Source organism: Lepidothrix coronata, unplaced genomic scaffold (genome assembly GCF_001604755.1).
Source record: "Lepidothrix coronata isolate B3197 unplaced genomic scaffold, Lepidothrix_coronata-1.0 Scaffold92, whole genome shotgun sequence".
NCBI classification, from domain to species: Eukaryota; Metazoa; Chordata; class Aves; order Passeriformes; family Pipridae; genus Lepidothrix; species Lepidothrix coronata.
This window is the reverse complement of record NW_016690272.1, coordinates 3,215,030-3,232,465: the sequence shown is the minus strand read 5'-3', so window position 1 is coordinate 3,232,465 and position 17,436 is coordinate 3,215,030. Positions and strand designations below refer to the sequence as shown.

At 44.9% G+C, this 17,436-nt stretch overlaps 1 protein-coding gene and 1 long non-coding RNA gene across 2 annotated transcripts in view; one reads left to right on the top strand and one right to left on the bottom strand.

Annotated features, from left to right (window-relative positions):
* Nucleotides 1-4,718, top strand: part of HAO1 (hydroxyacid oxidase 1) — a 21,647-nt gene extending 16,929 nt beyond the window's left edge. Inside the window, exons 5-8 of the mRNA XM_017821798.1 lie at nucleotides 712-803; nucleotides 3,351-3,509; nucleotides 3,774-3,843; nucleotides 4,201-4,718. Coding sequence (XP_017677287.1) covers nucleotides 712-803; nucleotides 3,351-3,509; nucleotides 3,774-3,843; nucleotides 4,201-4,271 — 392 coding nt within the window. The 3' untranslated portion in view covers nucleotides 4,272-4,718. The remainder of the gene's footprint in view (nucleotides 1-711; nucleotides 804-3,350; nucleotides 3,510-3,773; nucleotides 3,844-4,200) is intronic.
* A 4,445-nt stretch (nucleotides 4,719-9,163) lies between these two features.
* LOC108500664 lies at nucleotides 9,164-15,776 on the bottom strand. The gene is made up of 4 exons (XR_001875938.1): nucleotides 15,630-15,776; nucleotides 15,023-15,066; nucleotides 13,213-13,360; nucleotides 9,164-10,123 (listed from the first exon to the last, which is right to left on the bottom strand). It is a non-coding gene; the product is annotated as an uncharacterized LOC108500664 (long non-coding RNA).
* Nucleotides 15,777-17,436: the final 1,660 nt, after the last annotated feature.

Below are 17,436 nucleotides of genomic sequence, written 5' to 3'. Positions count from 1 at the left end.
GGTGTGGAGGTTAAGGGAATCCTCAGGGGTGTGGAGGTTAAGGGAATCCTCAGGGGTGTGGAGGTTAAGGGAATCCTCAGGGGTGTGTAGCTCTGCTGCTTCCAGTGGGGAGGTGAGGGAAAAGCTTTCTCTTCCTCTACACCATTAAGAAGCCAGTAATGAAGACACTTTTGGAAGCAGCTGATTAAACTTATATCCCATCTGAAATCGGATGCAGCCAGGAAGATTGAATTTGCTCTGTTTAATTGTGTCTGCAAACCCTGACCTGAGTTGATACAACTTGAGGGGAAGCTGGATTTCCATTCAGTCCAAAGAGCACTGAGCACAGTGTAGTGGTTTCATTAAGTCTGGATTATTACTGTAATCGTGCCAAAAATTTTGGCTCGGATGAAATCATTCAGCAAAATAACTTCTTAGTGATGAGTTCTAGAACACAGCAGAGAAAATAAAGACTAGCAACCCAAGTGGCTGCTGATCCAAAGGGATTAAATGTCCTCTAAGCTTTCAAACTACTTTCTGGTCTTATTGCTTAAAAATGAAACTTTTTTCTGTGCTGAGGTGAGGCTTTGGAAGGCCGAAGCCCCAAGGTGGCTTTGCATTAGCTGGCAAGAATTTTTTTAGGGATCCCAAAATTCCTCTCATCGTGTTGTCAACAAGCTCCCAGGTATGGAAGAACATAACTAGTTTGGATTTTTTTTTTTTTTTCCCCAGCTGATGATGCTAAAGAAGCTCTAAAGATTGGGGTAAATGGTATCCTGGTGTCAAATCACGGAGCACGACAGCTCGATGGGGTCCCTGCAACTGTAAGTACTGGGGCCAATATGCATCAATTAGTCCCTAATTTTCCCTGCCTTTGGCTTGTTTGCTTTCTCTGGAGGCTGGAGGGAAAACCTGGAATATGTGTTGTCTGCCTTAACCCGTGAGGGACCTCTCTCCACTTCTCTGGGTGTGTGACACCGTGCTGTGAGTTAGACACAGCCTCCCCTTGCTCGGATCAAATTGGAAAACCCTTAAGACATTTTTTCCAGTCCCTTCTTTCATGTCTCCTTTCCCATTCTTGTTTTGAAAAACTCCTGTTGCCATTTGCAGCACACTGAAGGTTGTATTAGAGTTGTTTTTCCCCTTTTAATATTCTTTAGAGGCTCCTGAAAAATTACAGTTATGGAACAGCTAAAGGCAGAATGAAACTCTCTCTTTTTCTCCTTTCAAATATTTTTCACCTTTGGAAAAGGGACAGAGTGGTTAAATTACAGTTTTTTCCTTTTTCCTTTTCCTTGTCGTGCTACCCCGGGCCTTTTCCAAAGGTGAAAGGGATTTGAGAATTTCTTGGTCGGCAAAAAAGAAAGAAGGAAAGGCAAATGAAAAAGTATGTGTTCAGGCTGAAGGAAAAACCCCAAAATTCCAGTCATCACTCATCCTGCTTCATTTGGTGTGGGAAAGCTGCACAAATAAAAAGAGAATGAAAGGGAGGAGAATCAAAGCCCAGTTGTGCCTCTTTCAGTATTTCCAATGTGTTCCTGATGAAAAACCTCCTGTTTTCCATGAGGATTCCCTGAAGGGAGAGGGGAACAGGTCATCTTGTCACCTTCTGAGAATGCAGTCCCAGTTCCACTGAGAGTATTTGAAAATCTCGGGCAAGCCTGTGTGTGAGGGAATCCAGCAGGAACAATGTCTGAGGATGTTAAAAAGATCATTTTGAGAGATGAGAAAGCTCAAGAAATACGAATTAGTTTTTTGACAGCTGCAGTAAAACAGAGATTTGCACATTCTGGGTTATTCCTTTGCAACACCAGAGCACAGAGGAGAACTACTAAAGCTGGATTTATGGTCTAAAGAAGTGCCCTGCACAGTGCAGTTTTTATCATACAAATATCTGTATCAGATCATGCTAAATGTTTGATTCAGAAACATAATAATTTGCTTGAATGTCATGGCTTTTCAGATGGTGAGCTCAACCCAAGCTGGTCAATATTTCTGGTGTCTAGTTACCCATTGAGGAAATCTCTGTTTTAATGATGGTTTGCATCATGCTTTACTTATTAGAGCACTTTAAAGTTTGGTACAGTTTGTCAGGATGTAGAAAGTGGTCTCTGTATATGGAAAGAGATCCAAAATATGTCTGGCAAGAGAGCAAAACCAAAGGGAGGGGGAAAATCACAGCAAGTGCCAAACTTCAAGAAAATTTTAATCCAAATCTAAAAACAAACTGCACTTTCAAGTTGGTTTTTCCCCTCCCCGTCTTCCAGTCATTTTTATCCATTAGAAAGGAAATGAATTACATCCGTATTTGAAAGACATGGATTTGTGTGTCTTTTGTCTTCCTACCACACACCGTTTCCAGCCCCCCTAATACTTGGTTTCTGGGGTTGTGTCTTTCCTGATTTTCATGAATAGAAACTATTTAGGTGGCCTTATAGGAGCAGTTGCCCTCTAATTAATACTCCAGGCTTGAATTCAGGAGGCTCATCCCTTCACTGGGACCTCCTGCATGGCAAGAAGAACAAATTCCTCAGTTAATTGTCACTTGGAAAGAGTAAAAATACTTTTCCCTTTTCCCTGTATCACTGGTGGAGGGGATAAGTAGAGTTTGGTGAAAGCAACATCCCACCTTGCTCAGAACTTAGGGGAAAACTAATTGTTTCTTCCATGAAGTTTTTCTCTGCAGTTATTCCTGTGATAAGATGCATTTTGCAAAGGAGGAATACATTAATTAAGATTTTCAGCCAGCTCCAAGTTCCTCCAGGCACACCTTTCTCTTACTCCTTGTCCATAGGTCCAGAGCTTGCCTCGGGGATCCCGGTGCTAGCTGGGCCCTCGGGATAAATGAATAATAAATTTAAACAGGAAAGCAAAGATGATTATTTAAAAAGTGGCACTGATTCAGTTTCATCCCTGAACTAGTGAAGACTGGAATTTTGGGAGGAAATCCCATGGAAAGACCTCCTCTGTGCTGGCTGTTTCTTGCATTCTGCATAAGAATCAGATACCAGCTTGTGTCACATCCACGTCATGGGATCAGATGGATGTTTTGTGTGACCCTGCTGATTGTCTTTATGGGACACTCCAAATAAATTTGACCCCTGTCTATCCCTGCTCACCTGCTAAGTCACAAATATAAATACAAAGCCCTGTTTTTTGGGTATAGTTGTGCATGCAGTTGCTCACTGAGCTGCTGCATAGCCTGGATCCTGCATGTAAGAACTCACCCCAACCATAAGCAGTGTAAGAACTCACCCCAACCATAAGCAGTGTAAGAACTCACCCCAACCATAAGCAGTGTAAGAACTCACCCCAACCATAAGCAGGGTTCCAGAAGCAGCTGAGCTGTGTTTGTGGTGTCACTCTTGCAGATTGATGTGCTGCCTGAGATCGTCGAGGCCGTGCAGGGGAAGGTGGAGGTGTTCCTGGACGGCGGGGTGAGGAAAGGCACCGATGTCCTCAAGGCTCTTGCTCTTGGTGCCAGAGCTGTGTTCATTGGAAGACCTCTGCTCTGGGGGCTGGCTTATCAAGTAAGTTAGGAAAAGCTGAAATGTGTGTTTTTAGACACCTAAACTCACCGTTTAGGCTTTTTTTGTGCACGTACACAAGTCTGTGCAACAGGAGTGTGTGTGATGGTGTCTCAGTGGGTCTGGGTGCATCCAGATCATCTGTTAAAATTTGCTATGACAAGAACTCAGGATTTACATTGGGGCATAAACCTTTTTTTGGCACGTGTGTATATGTATATCTATACCTACACACATAATAGCTCACATTGTCTCCTCATCTCCCAGGGTGAAGAAGGAGCAAAAGAAGTTCTCCAGATGCTGAAGGAGGAGTTTCGCCTGGCAATGGCACTGACAGGTGAGGCATCAATATTTCCTCTCCGTAACCACATTTCCCCACAGCTTTCCTTTGCCCTGGGCAAGATGCTATAGCAACTTACAGGAGGGGAATGTTTGCAATATAAACAGGTTAGTCTGTGGAGAAATGGGGAGAGGATTTGTTATCCCTGCCTTAATAAAAGGGAAACTGGGTAGATTACGTAAAAACAATAAATTTATTTTTTCTCACAAGGAGAGCAATAAATCCATAGAGAAGTAATGGCAAATCCTTGGTCACTAAGGGGTGGGCTTTTTCTCACAGAAGGTAAATTTTTATGAGACAGAGAAAGAAAAGGTTTAGAGAGGAGTTTCAACTGAAATGTAACTTCTCCTCCAGGATGCCGGAGAGTAGAAGAAATCAGCAGGACACTGATCCGAAGACATCAAGTGTTGTCTTCCAAGATTTAGGTCTGAAGACTTTGCCTCGTGTGTTGCCCGTTTTGCTTCCAGACAAAACCCAACTGTGTTCGCTCTGTGGGCCTCATCCTGCAATCCTGACTGAGAAGGCACAGCCTGTAGGACATCACTTCCTGAAGAAAATACTCAAAGCAAATTTTACAGGTGTTTCCAAACGTTTTAGGCTCTTAAGGAAAGCTGCTGTACTGGGAGGTGTGATTAGAGATGGGTCTTGGTACAAGACCGGCACAAGGAACTTCAAGGGGTTTTGCAACCAATGCTGATATTAATTTCTGTGCCTGGGAGTAACTCAGCTGTTAAAATGAAACTGTAAACAGGAATGTTTTGACAGCAAACAGAAATGCTGAAATTTAAAATGCAAAAGATACTTCTTGCTCACTGTTTAGAGAAACTAGACTGGAGATTGCAGAGATTAAATCTTGCTTTCTTATGAACAGAGTGTCATTTGCCTGGTGACTGTGCTAGGAGTTTGTAAGCAGCTGGGCTTGTAGCACGTCGGCTGTAGGAGCTCAGAGGATTCTTAGTTGTAAAGAACCAAAGAACAAAGCAAAACAGGGGAAATTCTGCTGTTTAAGTGGTACAAGCCCCTTTGCAATCAGACAGCTGTTCTGTATGTGCATTGGACATAGGTCAGATCCTTGGATGATGCAAATCCTCGTAGCCCAGACCGTGCCGGCTGCACCCAGCTGGAGCTCAGAGTCACAGTTTTCACCTGGATTCATTTGCTGACACTGGCAAGGGAAGGCTGATGCTACCTGGGAGAGTTTGCAGGATTTGCAGCCACGTGCAAAAGAGCAACTTGAATAATTGAGGCATTAACCCATGGCTTGGGAAGGTCCCTGTGGCTCTACTCAGTGTCCATGAACACCCCTCAGACAGATAAATCTTGGTCTTATTCACTCTGCACATGAGGAGGATGCAGAGACACCCTGTACCTGCACCTCTGTTCCCTGAACAATCCAAATACCCTCTGCAGTCAGGAGAAATTTGGCAATTATAAAAAGCCAAGTAGGTAAGACTCCATTATTCTCACCTTGGGTAAAACTAAGGCTGGCTCTTCACCTGTCTCACTTGTGGTGCAGGTGTTGAAGTGTTACTGGGAGCAGGGAGAGGCCACTGCACAAAGGTTTTGAATATCTTGTTGTGGAAATTAAATGTTCATTTTAAGGGGAGATTAAAAAGAGAGAAAAAAGCCTTGATTTCGTGCTTTCACTGATGTCAGAGGCTCCACCATTTGTTCCCCATCAGCCCCAGAAGGACTCGAGCGTTCTGACTCTCCTGTTTGAAATATCCCTCACTGAGCTTTGGAGGCAGCTCTGTAAGAAAATGATGGAATATTCTAATGTGAACTAAAGCTGGGGCTGGAACTCAAAATGGGGAGAAAACCCAAAAGGCCACATGCTTGCCCTGCAGTTGTAAAAATCTGTGCTCTTATTTACTCCAGAACGGGGTGTGTTGTGTGAGGGTTGCGTAGCAACAAAATAAAGTTTATCTGTGCAAGGAAATATGAATGTTTCTCCGAGCCCAGAGAAGCATAATTTCTGCTGTTTACTGCACTTATCATTTCTGTTGCAATGTGGACTGTGTCAGATGTCAATTACAGACTAACTTGGGAGAGACTGTTTATTTGAGGTAATATAAATGTTACTTAAAAGATAGGGGCATAATATCTTATGTTTACATGGTTAAGATCTATTTCTAAAGTTTAGAAGATGCAGTTTCCTGTCTTTGCCCCAACCAGATTCAAGGAAAGTGCTGAAACTCTGTGGTTCAGTAGAAGTTCTGATGGTGAGGAAACTGGGTTTGTCACTTGTGTGTAATTAACTATTTCTAGTTCCTCTGGGAGAGTGGATTTACGTTGTTTTTTCCTGCTTGTTATCTGAGAATTGTCTGACTGCCTTCCAGTTCAACCCTAGTAAGACTAGACATGCATTAAACCCCAAAATTAGAGCCAAATACTGACAGGCTGTGAGACAGTGTTAACAGAAATGAAATTATTTTGCCTGGTCGAATTCTTTTTTTAAAAATATTCCACAGGGAAGAGAATTTCTCTTGATTTTGGGACAACCAAACACAACTGCTTGTGGAAATTATTAAAAAAAGAAAAGATAGGAATTCTGTTTGGTTTTGGGTTAGAAAGGAGAAAGGCTGAGTGCCCCTGACCATTTTAAAAGCTAAATATTGTGCAGGCTAAGAAAAAATTTACCTCGCAGTTGCTTCACGTGGTGAAGCTGAGAAAAAACCAGAGCACACAGAGCAGGTGGTGATGGATCTTCCTACAGTTCTATAACAGAAGAAAATAACAGATATGTCAAGTAGAAAATTATTTGCCTTTAAGTATCAAGTGAACCCTTTTTTGGAAGCATCCCCACAAAGTTGTCTCCTTGGCCCCAGTGAGCCCACAGAGCCTGGCATTCTCCACAGGATGTGGAGAAACCACTCAGGAGATCTGGAGAGGCTTCAGCCCTGGTTTGGGGGCTCAACAGCTGGACTCAAGGCACCCTTTTTTTAACGAGAAGTTCTAAAGAAATCAGCCTGTTTCAAAGCGACAAGGTCAGTGAAAGAGCCTGTGATATTGTCTGGACAGCTGGTAGATCACACCAAGGCTGGACATGCAGGGAGCAGGGGCCTCCTAAGAAAAACTAATGAACTTCTCTAAAGTACCTGGAGCTGCAACACATGGGTAGTTTGTGCCCAGAGAGCAGGTTTGGCTGTGAGGGGAATGCATTTGCCACGAGATGCTGTTCCATTGAGCAGAGGAGAGCAAAAAGGTGCAGCACTGCAGGCACAGCTGAGCAGAAGATGGCAGAAGTCAGCTGAGGGCTGTGAGAACGTTGACCTCTCAGATAGAAAGCTTCAGGACAGATTTTACCCTCTCACTTGCCTGTTAGCCCTTTGAAGCAGAGACCTGCTGCTTTTTGAATGCTTGGAGCCTGCACACAGGGTGGAGAATCCAGTAAGTAAATAATAGGAGTCATAATTCAGTGCAGTGGAGCTGAAGAGCTGTGAAAGACATGATCTGTTTTCTTGTGACCTCCACCTCTCGCTGTGACTCCAGGCCACGTTATTGTGTTTTATTTTTACCGGTGGCCAAGTCAAACAAACAGCTCTGGAACTGGTAAGAACTCCACCTCCACCCCCACTTTTTCAGGTTAAGCATGAAACTTGTCTGTCTTCCTGGGAATTTCTGAAGATAAATAAACAGACACTTAGAGTAACTGGCTTTGATAAATGGGCAGTGTAGGTCGGGGCCTGTTGGATATGCAGGAGACTCAAAGATGAAGCAGAGCTGGGGAAGTAGGCAGGAATGGCTCTGCTTTTCTTGGCTTCTCAAATGGTTTTCAGGCTGAAATCAAATACTTGAGAGCACGAGGAAAGCTGGCTTCTGAAGTCATGATTTTGCACTGAACCTCACTGTAAGGATATCTCTTATAAAGCTACTTTTGATGTGGAAATTTGGCTCCAAACCACACTGAAGACCATTATAAATAACCACTTCATCACAGGACACACAGAAGTTGGCTTCCTTGAACGCTCCTAGAAAGCAAGCCTAACCTTATTGAGCCATAACCTCAGCTCGTGTAAATCAGAGAAGCTCCATTGCCTTCATTAGTTTGTGCTGATTTACACCAGCTGTGGCTGTGGCCCACAATACAGCAAGATACGTCAGCTTTTAAACTCTGTCACTGGGTGTTGAACAAAACTGTTTTTAAAACAAGACTGGCAAGCCCAGATTGAGACCCTAATGAGAGGCAGCGCTGTAATTGTTTCATGATGCCCTATATGCTCCATTTTGTTTTCATTTTTGCCTTGCTTCTGTTTTTCTTATCTCCTGCCAAACAGAGGGAGAGTACCACATATGTTACACTCATAACAAAGATGTTTTGCTGCTTTGAGAACATGTCCTCCAGATGCAAAATGCCTTTTGTGTTGGAGTTCAGCTTCCTCCTTTGCATAGGTAGGTTGTGCCAACATAAGAACGCCCCAGAGGGCCAGCCCTGTGTTATTCCAGGGCCTGGAGCTCTGGAAGGGGCACCCACAGGCTGTCCCAGCTGAACTTGGAAGATATGATTCCTCCTTAGGGATTTACAGCTCCTAAGTCATCATTTCAGATGGGCAGGAGGAACCGTGTCTCAGGAATGCCCTGAGAACATCAGTCCCTCTCCTGTGTCCCAATCCTGCAGGGAGCTCAGGTCATTAACCCCACGGAGCAACCAGCTGCACTGGAGGCACCTTCCTGCCGTGGAAGGCTGGGAGATGCACACAGCTGGTTTATTCAGCCAAGGGGGAGACGTTCCTATAACCAGCCTGGCAGTGATTAATGCTGGTTGTTGTTTTAGGACAGCAGGTCAAGGCAGCCCTGTGCTCTGCAGAGATGGTTTTCTGCAGGCAGCAGCCTCTGCTCAACAGTCAGAAGGGTCAATTGACAGGCACAGGAAGAGAAAGTCTCTCTAAAGTGGGGGTAGAAACAAACTGAGTCCCTCAGCTAAGTCCCTTAACTTTCCATTTCACTACCTTAATTCTCTGTTCTTCGTAAGGGAGGTAACTCTGGGGTGGACAACACGTATCACAAACACTCAATAACCATGGGGAAGGTCCACAGGTGAACCACAGGGCAGAGGCAGAGCTGGGCCACAGCAGAGCCTTTAACCTGGGCATATTAACTTGCAGAAGGTGAAGCTCCTTGTACAAGTGAGACTATACCTTATGCTCTGCCACTTTGCCAAGCAAAACCTGGTCGTGGTGGCTTTGCAGTATGGGAATGGAAGACCCCTTATTTCTTGCTGGTTTTCTAAAATCCAGTAGCATAACATGATTTTAGTTCTCTTCCCTCCCAAGTCCCTTTAGTAGTATACTAACCCCTTTAATTCTCTATACTGTGTTTAATCAGCTTTTCCTGTCAGGAGAACTGAACATAGTGGATTTAAAACATTCTGTTTTCATTGAAAGGGTTCCTGCAGATCAAGTATTCACCATTAGGTTTATTTCATGTGAGCTTTGTTTAATTTTCAAGAACAGTCACAAAGACTTCATAGGAAGGTGTGAAGATCCTGCAATAAGGTAACATAAATATGTATAAATTGAGCTGTTACACATTTTCAGGATGTGTATTTTACATATTTCTACTTGGTATGGTCAGTAAGTAAGTTCAGCATGTACTGTTACCCAGAAACAGGTAACAGGACCCAGAAATCTTGCATGGATGTGAGAGAAACAGTTTTCTTAACAGGTAAGACCTTAATGCTCATCAGAGGTGGGAATTCAAACAGCAGGATCATCTCTCATACCTAAGCTTCCTCTGGGTCTGCTCACGTGTTCTATCAAAGGTAAGAGGTTGGAGAGTGTAGGAAGGGTATCTATTATAATTTTAATACAAATTGTTACTGACTTTGGAGTTAGTTACACATCTGCAGCCTTCCCATCAGGTAGTTAAGAGCAGCAAAAATTACTGAATTTGGTATAAACAAATGCCTTTTGTCAAGCTTAAGTCTCTACCCAGGAAGCTGGAAAAACCAAAAAGCACATTCATACAAGGAACTCCAGTGGCAAGCTTTTGGAAAGAGTTAGAAAAATTTATATTAGGAAAAGGGAACTCGGTCACAGTCTCAGGAAAGCACAACTGAATATATCTACAAATAAAGGGTGAGTTGGCACTAATCCACCTCCTTTCCTTACTGCCTCCTGGTGAGCTTGTTCCACAGCTCCTGATCCATGGCTGCAGGACTGAGGGTGCCGGTGTCCCTCTCCTTGCTGTGGCATCACATCTCATCACAGCCTGCATGTGCTGCTGTGTCCACATCAGCCTTCACTGTGAACTCCTTGGGTGTGATCTCACAGGGAACCTGGAATGAGAGAAAGGCCTGGGACCTTCGGGTCTTTGCTCTTGGGAAATTCTTTCAAATGAGGTGTGGGTGTTGGTAAAGGGCTTTTGGCCAGAAGGTAAGAGCTACTCTCATTTTGCAAGAGCCCCCTGCCCAGGGTTAAAGTTGAAGCCTAGTAAGTGTGGTTTGCCAGACGGGAGAGAGGAACCTGCACAGGTGGGACTTCAGTGGCCTGTGGTGCTTCAGCAGCACTTTAGGGCAGCAGAGAAAGCACCAAGTGCCTCCTGAAGGTCTCTGCTTCCCAGGCTGCACATCACCTGTAGCTGTGGTAAGGAAGCTGGAAAGGAGACTAGCAAAGACCTTCAAGTGCTCTTGCCCCCAGCCCGCTCCTCGCTCAGCAGTGCTGTCCCGGGCTTGCTATGATAGAATTTCTGCTCTATGGGTCATGCTTTGGAGTCAATAAAGAAGCCCACTGCCATCACAACATTCTTCCCACTTCATCTGTTTAGATGCTGATACAATCTTTGTACAAAATGTTTAGGGCTAAATTGTGAGCTAGCACAGCTCTGTTGCAATCTGTGGAGTTGTACTGACCTATGTCAGCTGAGAGTCTGAACCTACAGGCTCAGCTCTCCCTACTCTCCCAAGGGACACTAAAGTTTTCACTAGTTTCACTGGAAGTTTTGGTGTATCCCATCAAGTCCATAGTATTTGAATCTGTGGGATTTGCAACTGTCATGTGAGCTGCTTGATTGTCGCTTTCATGAGGGATTTTGAGGCCCCAGCTGGAGCAAAGCAGCAAGTTCTGCAGTGAGGTTGTGATGACTGCAATTTGGCAAGGCCAAGCAGTTACCTTCTAAATGCTGCTGGTATTTCCCAGACAAACTTGCCCTGTTACAGAATTGCTGCTGAACCCCAGAATGGCTGGGGTTGAAAGGGACCTGAAAGCTCATCCAGTTCCAAGCCCCCTGCCATGGGCAGGGACACCTTCCACTAGACCAAGTTGCTCAGAGCCCCACCCAACCCATCTTTTGTGGATAGAAAAATGAACAGCCCTGGTGCATGACATGCACACTTCAATGTATAAACAAGCCAAGTATCTTATGAGCCCTGTGCTTCATTTTCCACGTTATTTATCCATAAACTATACCTTAACTGGATTCAGTCTTTTGCTTTTCATGCTCTCCCTGTTAGGCTGGAAGACTGCCCCAGCTGTACAGCAGACCTAAAAGACATCTCTGAGAGTTCCAGCTCCAGCTTGTGTTCTGGTGATTCAGTGGTGCCAGAGAGACTTGGAAGACCTTCTGGTGCATCATTAACAGTGTCTTCTCCTCTTAGTCTATGGACAGTCACTTGCAAGTGGTTATGTGTAGGTTTGTAACTGCTGCAGAGCAGATTACAAAACCACACAGGGCCAAAATAATTCGCTGGCATGTTAATGAACAGTCAGCCCAGTCAGTGCAACCATCTGCCTGCTCTGCTTTTTATCAGCTTCAAGTGTGTTGGGTTTGGGTGTACGTGTCCCCTCAGCAAGCATAAAACCATACTTTTGATCTATCACAGGCAGGCCCTTTTACCATAAAGATAAAAAGATAAAAAAAGTATTCCTTTTGATTCTCAATCCTTTTCCCATTATTGCTCTGATATGGAAAGGGAGTTGTATTGTCAAGTTATTACAGAGGATGTAAAGTGCATCCAAAGAACAAGGAGCTGTAGAGCACATCCAGCCCCCAGGCTCGTTTATTAATTTGTGTTGCTGTTTACTGATGTGTTTGGAAATCTTCAGTGCTATGATGAGCAGAGATGTTGGCTGCAGCATGGAAGTGTGTCTCAGCCAACACCGTGGCTGCTGCCATGCTCTCTGGAGCTGTGATTGCAGCACAGCTGTGCCATTCTGACAGAATCTGTGCGCTGCACAGTTTACCTTGGAGGATTTGTATTGCCTCTACCAGAAGCGTTTTGGCTATTAATACAGGAAAATGAATATGTTTATTGCTATGTCTATTGATACATGGGAATGCAGGAGAGAATGTCCTACTCTAGAGTCTTTTTCAGTCTCACCTTCCCACCCTCTTGGGAAAACAACTAAGGAGAAATTCCTTGAAGTTTCTCTTTCCTTTTTTCCTTGGAATTGGCGTACACTCTGTTCCCCGCTGCCTCACTGGCTGTGGGAAGGTGTCACTGTGATTCATTTTTTCCCTCTTGTTTTGGTTCCTAGCGCTGGCAGCAGTTAGACCGTCCTGCGGTGCTGGGTCATCATGGAAAATGCCAGAACAGCTCATCCCAATATTTGTGTGTTCAGTGAAGTGTGGCAATTAATTACTGTTCACTTCCACTGTCACAAAGACGCTTCCGTTGCCCCGAGAAGATGCTCTCAAGCAGCACAATAGTATGTAAACAGCTGATAAAAACAGGGTCAGCAGCCTAGGAAGAACTGGGGATTTTTGGGTGTAGTGTAATTTGCTGCAAGGTACTTGGTCCTGGTTTGGAGGTGACATGATTTTGGGGCTCCTTCATCTCAAAACAGACATACAGGATCCTCTGGCTGAAAGCTGAAGGTATTAAAAGCAAAGTGTGGTTTGTTGTTTTTTTTTTTAGCAGCAAGGGCTATTAGTGTTGGAATGTTCCCAAGGGATGTGGTAAATTGTCCTTTGTAGTATTTAAATGAAAAATAGATGGGTTTTGAGAAGATATGCTCCATTTTGGCCAAAAACATTGGAGGCTTGTTGGGTAAATAGTTCTGGCTTTTTCATGGTCAAAATCAAATGAGATGATTGATTGCAAGATCTCTAAAACTTCCTAAGCCTATCACTTTCCTTTGGTTTTGATGTTAATTTTTTTTTTATTTATTAATTAGACAAGATAAGGATAGTTTGCATGATTGATCTGTGCAACCCAAGCTATGAAAAGGTTTTTCCAGGGCCTTGATCCTGAATGGTGCTGAGCCTCTTTGTCAGGACTTCCCAACACCTCTGGGCATTTAGGATTTTTAAGCCTTTAAGACCCAGTGATGCTTCGGCTTAAGGTCCCCATCTGGGTCCATCACTACAGCTCTTTTGGCTGGAAAGGTACCTTGCTTAATTAAAGTCATTAAAGCTCTGTACTGTCACCTTGTTTCTTTGACATGTCTGCTTTTGACTTTGCTGGTGTGGCTACATCAGATGTCTCCACTGTTCTGCTGACCCGTGGTAGGTTTGAGAGCATAATTCCAGGCTTTGTGAGAATGGAACATTTTTAAAGCAGCAGCCCCTCGCTAATCTGTAGAGAGAAAACACGTATGACAGGCAGTGGGGATTCCATTTGTCAGGATCCAAGGTTTAAGGCAGGCTTAAAGGAGTCTTATTAAAAGTGTTTTCCAGTGCATGTGGCTCCTTCTGACAGCACCCAGGTGGTTAAGAAACCAGCATTAAGAATAAAAGCCATTTCTCTTTTCTGCACAACAAATGGTTCAAGTGTCTGGTATTCGATTCAGAAAGGAAACCTGCAGCAGTCGTGTCCCCTGAAATAAACCAACCAACATTTTGAGCTGCCAACACTTCTGGCTATTACGTCAAGGCATCGCAAAGTTTAAAGCATAGCAAAGTAATATATATATTATTTTTTTTTCCAGTAATCCCAGGGTAAATATTAGGTAGACAGCATTTCTGCTTTGCGCATTAAAAACCCGACTGAATTTGAAAAGCCTGCAAGTGCACTTCGGGGATTTCGGAAAGTGTCGTTTGACCATGAGCTAAGACCAGAAGCTGCCATTTTGCAGATGGGGCAGGAGGGAAAGGCTTTGGCCTCATTCATAACTTCACAGCTACTGCAAATATCAGCTGATGAATATTTATGTTATGACTGGCAGAGGCCCGAAAGGCAAAGGGGGTGGGGGGGGAAGAGTGGAGGGGGAAGCTTAAGTTAGGAAAATGGTTGTCTGATCTCTGTGGGATTTCTTTACCAACACTTTCCATGCTTGAACAGTAGCTGCTGAATGAAATCATTATGTACCAAGCCCCTGTGCAGGAAAACAAGGTTTGTCAAGATTCTGTTCGTTAGCACCTCGTACTTTGTTTGAACCTTGGACATTTGCTGGGCCCTGTAGAGGGAAACTTTTTTTAATTTCAAATCAAACACTGTACAGGGTGGGCCAGTTTTATTTAGTCATGGTTTAATTAGTATTGTACTTGAATTTTAAAGAAGCAAAAGAGGTGAGTGCCATTCCTCTACATAACATAATTTCGAAGTAATGTGTTTCTTCATATTTTTATTATCTCAAGTCACTCACCGAGAGGGGAAAAAAAAAATCCCAATCTCTTCCTTTTGCCTTCACCAGGCTGTAAATTAACAGCAAGGAGGAACTTTCAATAAAGTTCACCAACATGACTTCACTGTTGGGATGAATCAAGCCCAGGAAGGAAACCGGCTGGAATGAGGAAAGACTGTAAAGGCAGCAAGGGCTTAGCAAAGGGATGGTGGCTGTGGGCGGGCGGGCTGAGCCCCTCCACGGGACCACAGGGTCGGAAAGCAGCAGGTTGGGGCTGCATGAAATGGAAACTTAAATAAATAAGGGCAGGCAGCCCGAGTTAGAAACGTAGAAAAAAAAATAAAATCAAAGTGCCCACAAGCAGCTGGTCACATCAGAAAATCCTTCCCCCAGGGACTCTGCAGACTGACCAGGCTTCAGAGGAGTAGGGAAAAACCCGGATTTTGACTACTGTACTTCTTCAGAGAATTCCCTAAACTCGGCGCTAACTTGTCTGCTGTTTCTCCGGGTAGGTGGCTTTTCTTATACTGCTTATTTAGAGACAACTCGCGCCTTTACAAGAAAAAAAAAACACTCCAGGAAAAGCCCACGTGCAAGAAACCACGCGAAACCCCTTCCCAAACTCTTTCTACTCCTTCCCACTCCGTTGGGAGCTTCCCGTGTGTCTTACTTACAGTAACCAGCAGATGGTGCTGCAACACATCAAGTTTTTATGTCCCTGGAAAGGGAAAACTTGGGATAGACGTACTCGGGGCTGCCTCTGGCCACCTCCAGCCCCTGAGGTAAACCGCTTCCCGCCTTCCCCCCACGGCAGTCCTGTGCGATTGCAAACGCAGCCGGTGCAGCTCCATTCCCGCCCCGGAGGGAATTTTCTCCGTTATTTCCAATTATCCGAACCAGTTTCGGGGGGGGGGTGGGGTGGGGGGAGAGATCTTTGTGACTGAGGAGAAGATGCCTGGGGAGGGTTGCGGGGGCAGCAAGGCAGCCGTGAGCCTCTCACGGTGAGGGCGTTGGCGGGTTCCCCTCAGAGAGGGCGGCCATGTTTCACTCCCTCCCCGCCACTTTGGTGCTGCTGGGTTTGTGTCCGCAGCTTGGAACGGAGGTGCTTGGGGCGTAGGGAAAGGCCTGTTTTTCCTCAAAAATTTAAAAAAGAAAATCTCAAACCCCACCCCTCCAAGAAATAATGGGGAATTTGTGCCTAGCCCTGCTGCCAGCCCCGCAGGAATCTTGGGGTGCTTCTCCCCTCAGCGGGGCCACCCAACTGCTTCCTCTAGTACCTACCTGCAGCCTCGGAGGTGAAAATAGTGAGGAAAACCCTCCCAGAAAAGGGCGGGAGAGAGACCGGGAACTTGGAGTGAGGTGCAGAAACACCCACAAGGCACCACGAGCAAGCAGGGCATGCTGAAAACGTGCGGGGGGACTTCGCAAAACATGGCGGGCTGAACCGCGACCGGCGTGGATCCGGTGCGTTATTTTTTTGTAAGTTACAGAAAAAGTTATGTGGGATAAAAGGCAACTTCTTGAAGCATTTGCTGTTTATTTTGTGAGATTGCCCCTCCAGCACCTGGTGCCCTGCGAACCGATGACGTGCCATGAGGAGAAAGGGCTGAGGAGCTGCTGAACGGCAGCAGCGAGGGAAGGCACAAACAGGGAGGCACAAGTTAGGGAGGGATTCAGAACAACTCTGCGCAGCTGTTTTTGTTATACCACCGAGCTGTAAAGTTGAAAAACGATTTGAAAAGCAAGGGATGTGCCGGGAGTACTGGCGTGTCCCGCTTATGGGCGCTTGGGGCATTCTGTGTAAATTGAACTTTTTTCCCCCCCCCCGTTTTCTTGGATGGCTTAATATCACAGCAGTGGAAGGGAAGAGCAACAACGCGCTTGGAGTGTGGAGCCTTTTCCTGATCCCTCTGGCACCGAACTGCACCAGAGTGAGCTGAGGACAAAGGCGAAGCCCGGCTGCTCCCTGTCTTTTCGTTGCTGTAATCCCAAGTGTGGAGGCTGCACCTGAGAAGGCCCTCAGATTTTTTTTATTTAAAAACAGAATAACCAGCTGGGACAAAAATAATAAGTCATGCATAATTTACTGGACGGCAGGGGAGTGAGTGGAGGGGCCTTGTTGGAGCTGGAACAATTTGCACCCAGGGAATGTCTGGACCAGTGGCTGTACCCAGAGGTTTGCACAGTGATGCTCCTCTGATGGCATTTGCAACCCCCAGGACCGAGACCACCTACATCCCTTTCACAAGTAAATAGCAATCTGCAACTTTTCACTTCAGGTTTATTTGATAATTTTAAGTCACGGGGGTGTGTGGAGGTTTCTGGTTGGGCTTTTTTTTGTCTGCTCTTCTTTTGTGGCCTTCTGGGAAGGTGACCCATTTGTTTCTAACCAAAAGCACCTAGGAAAACCTGCCCCATAAGAGAAGTTATTCATCTCGGTGAGGGGCAAAAGGATGGAAAGACAATTACTGTGTCTTGTGAGTAATATAATACATGACTCAAAACATTAAGCAAGAGTGTTGACGTGATAGCCTCATCCCCTCAACATGAATTCAGTCTGAGGCATCAGGCTGAAATGTGAAATAGTTCCTCTGAAGCCAGGTTGCTCTGGCCTTGCATCCAAAGCTGCTGGCATTGGAAGTTAGTCCATAACCTAGAGGAAATGGAGCTGTTTAAGGAGCTTATTCCTATTACAAACACAAAATTGGGAGATCTCTGCTTAGTTTTTATGTTTTGATTTAACGGGTAGAAGGTGGATTTCACAAGCAGCCTTGGAGTGTCAGGACCTGCAGTTGCACTGGAAGGTCCTGCTGTGGCTCAGACAAGATGGACTTTAAAGAGCATCCAGTTCCAACCCCCTGCTGTGGGCAGGGACACCTTGCACTAGAGCAGGGTCCCATCCAGCCTGGCCTCGAGCACTTCCAGAAGCTGAGCTCTGTGCGCAGGACAAATGATTTTTTTAAACTTGACATATTTATATTTCAGAATGTGGCTGTCTGAGTGATGATAAAAATAATTATCCTATTAGAAAATTGGAAAGTTATGGGGAAGTTCATTAAGTGTCCTAGAAAACTCAAGTTTATTTTCA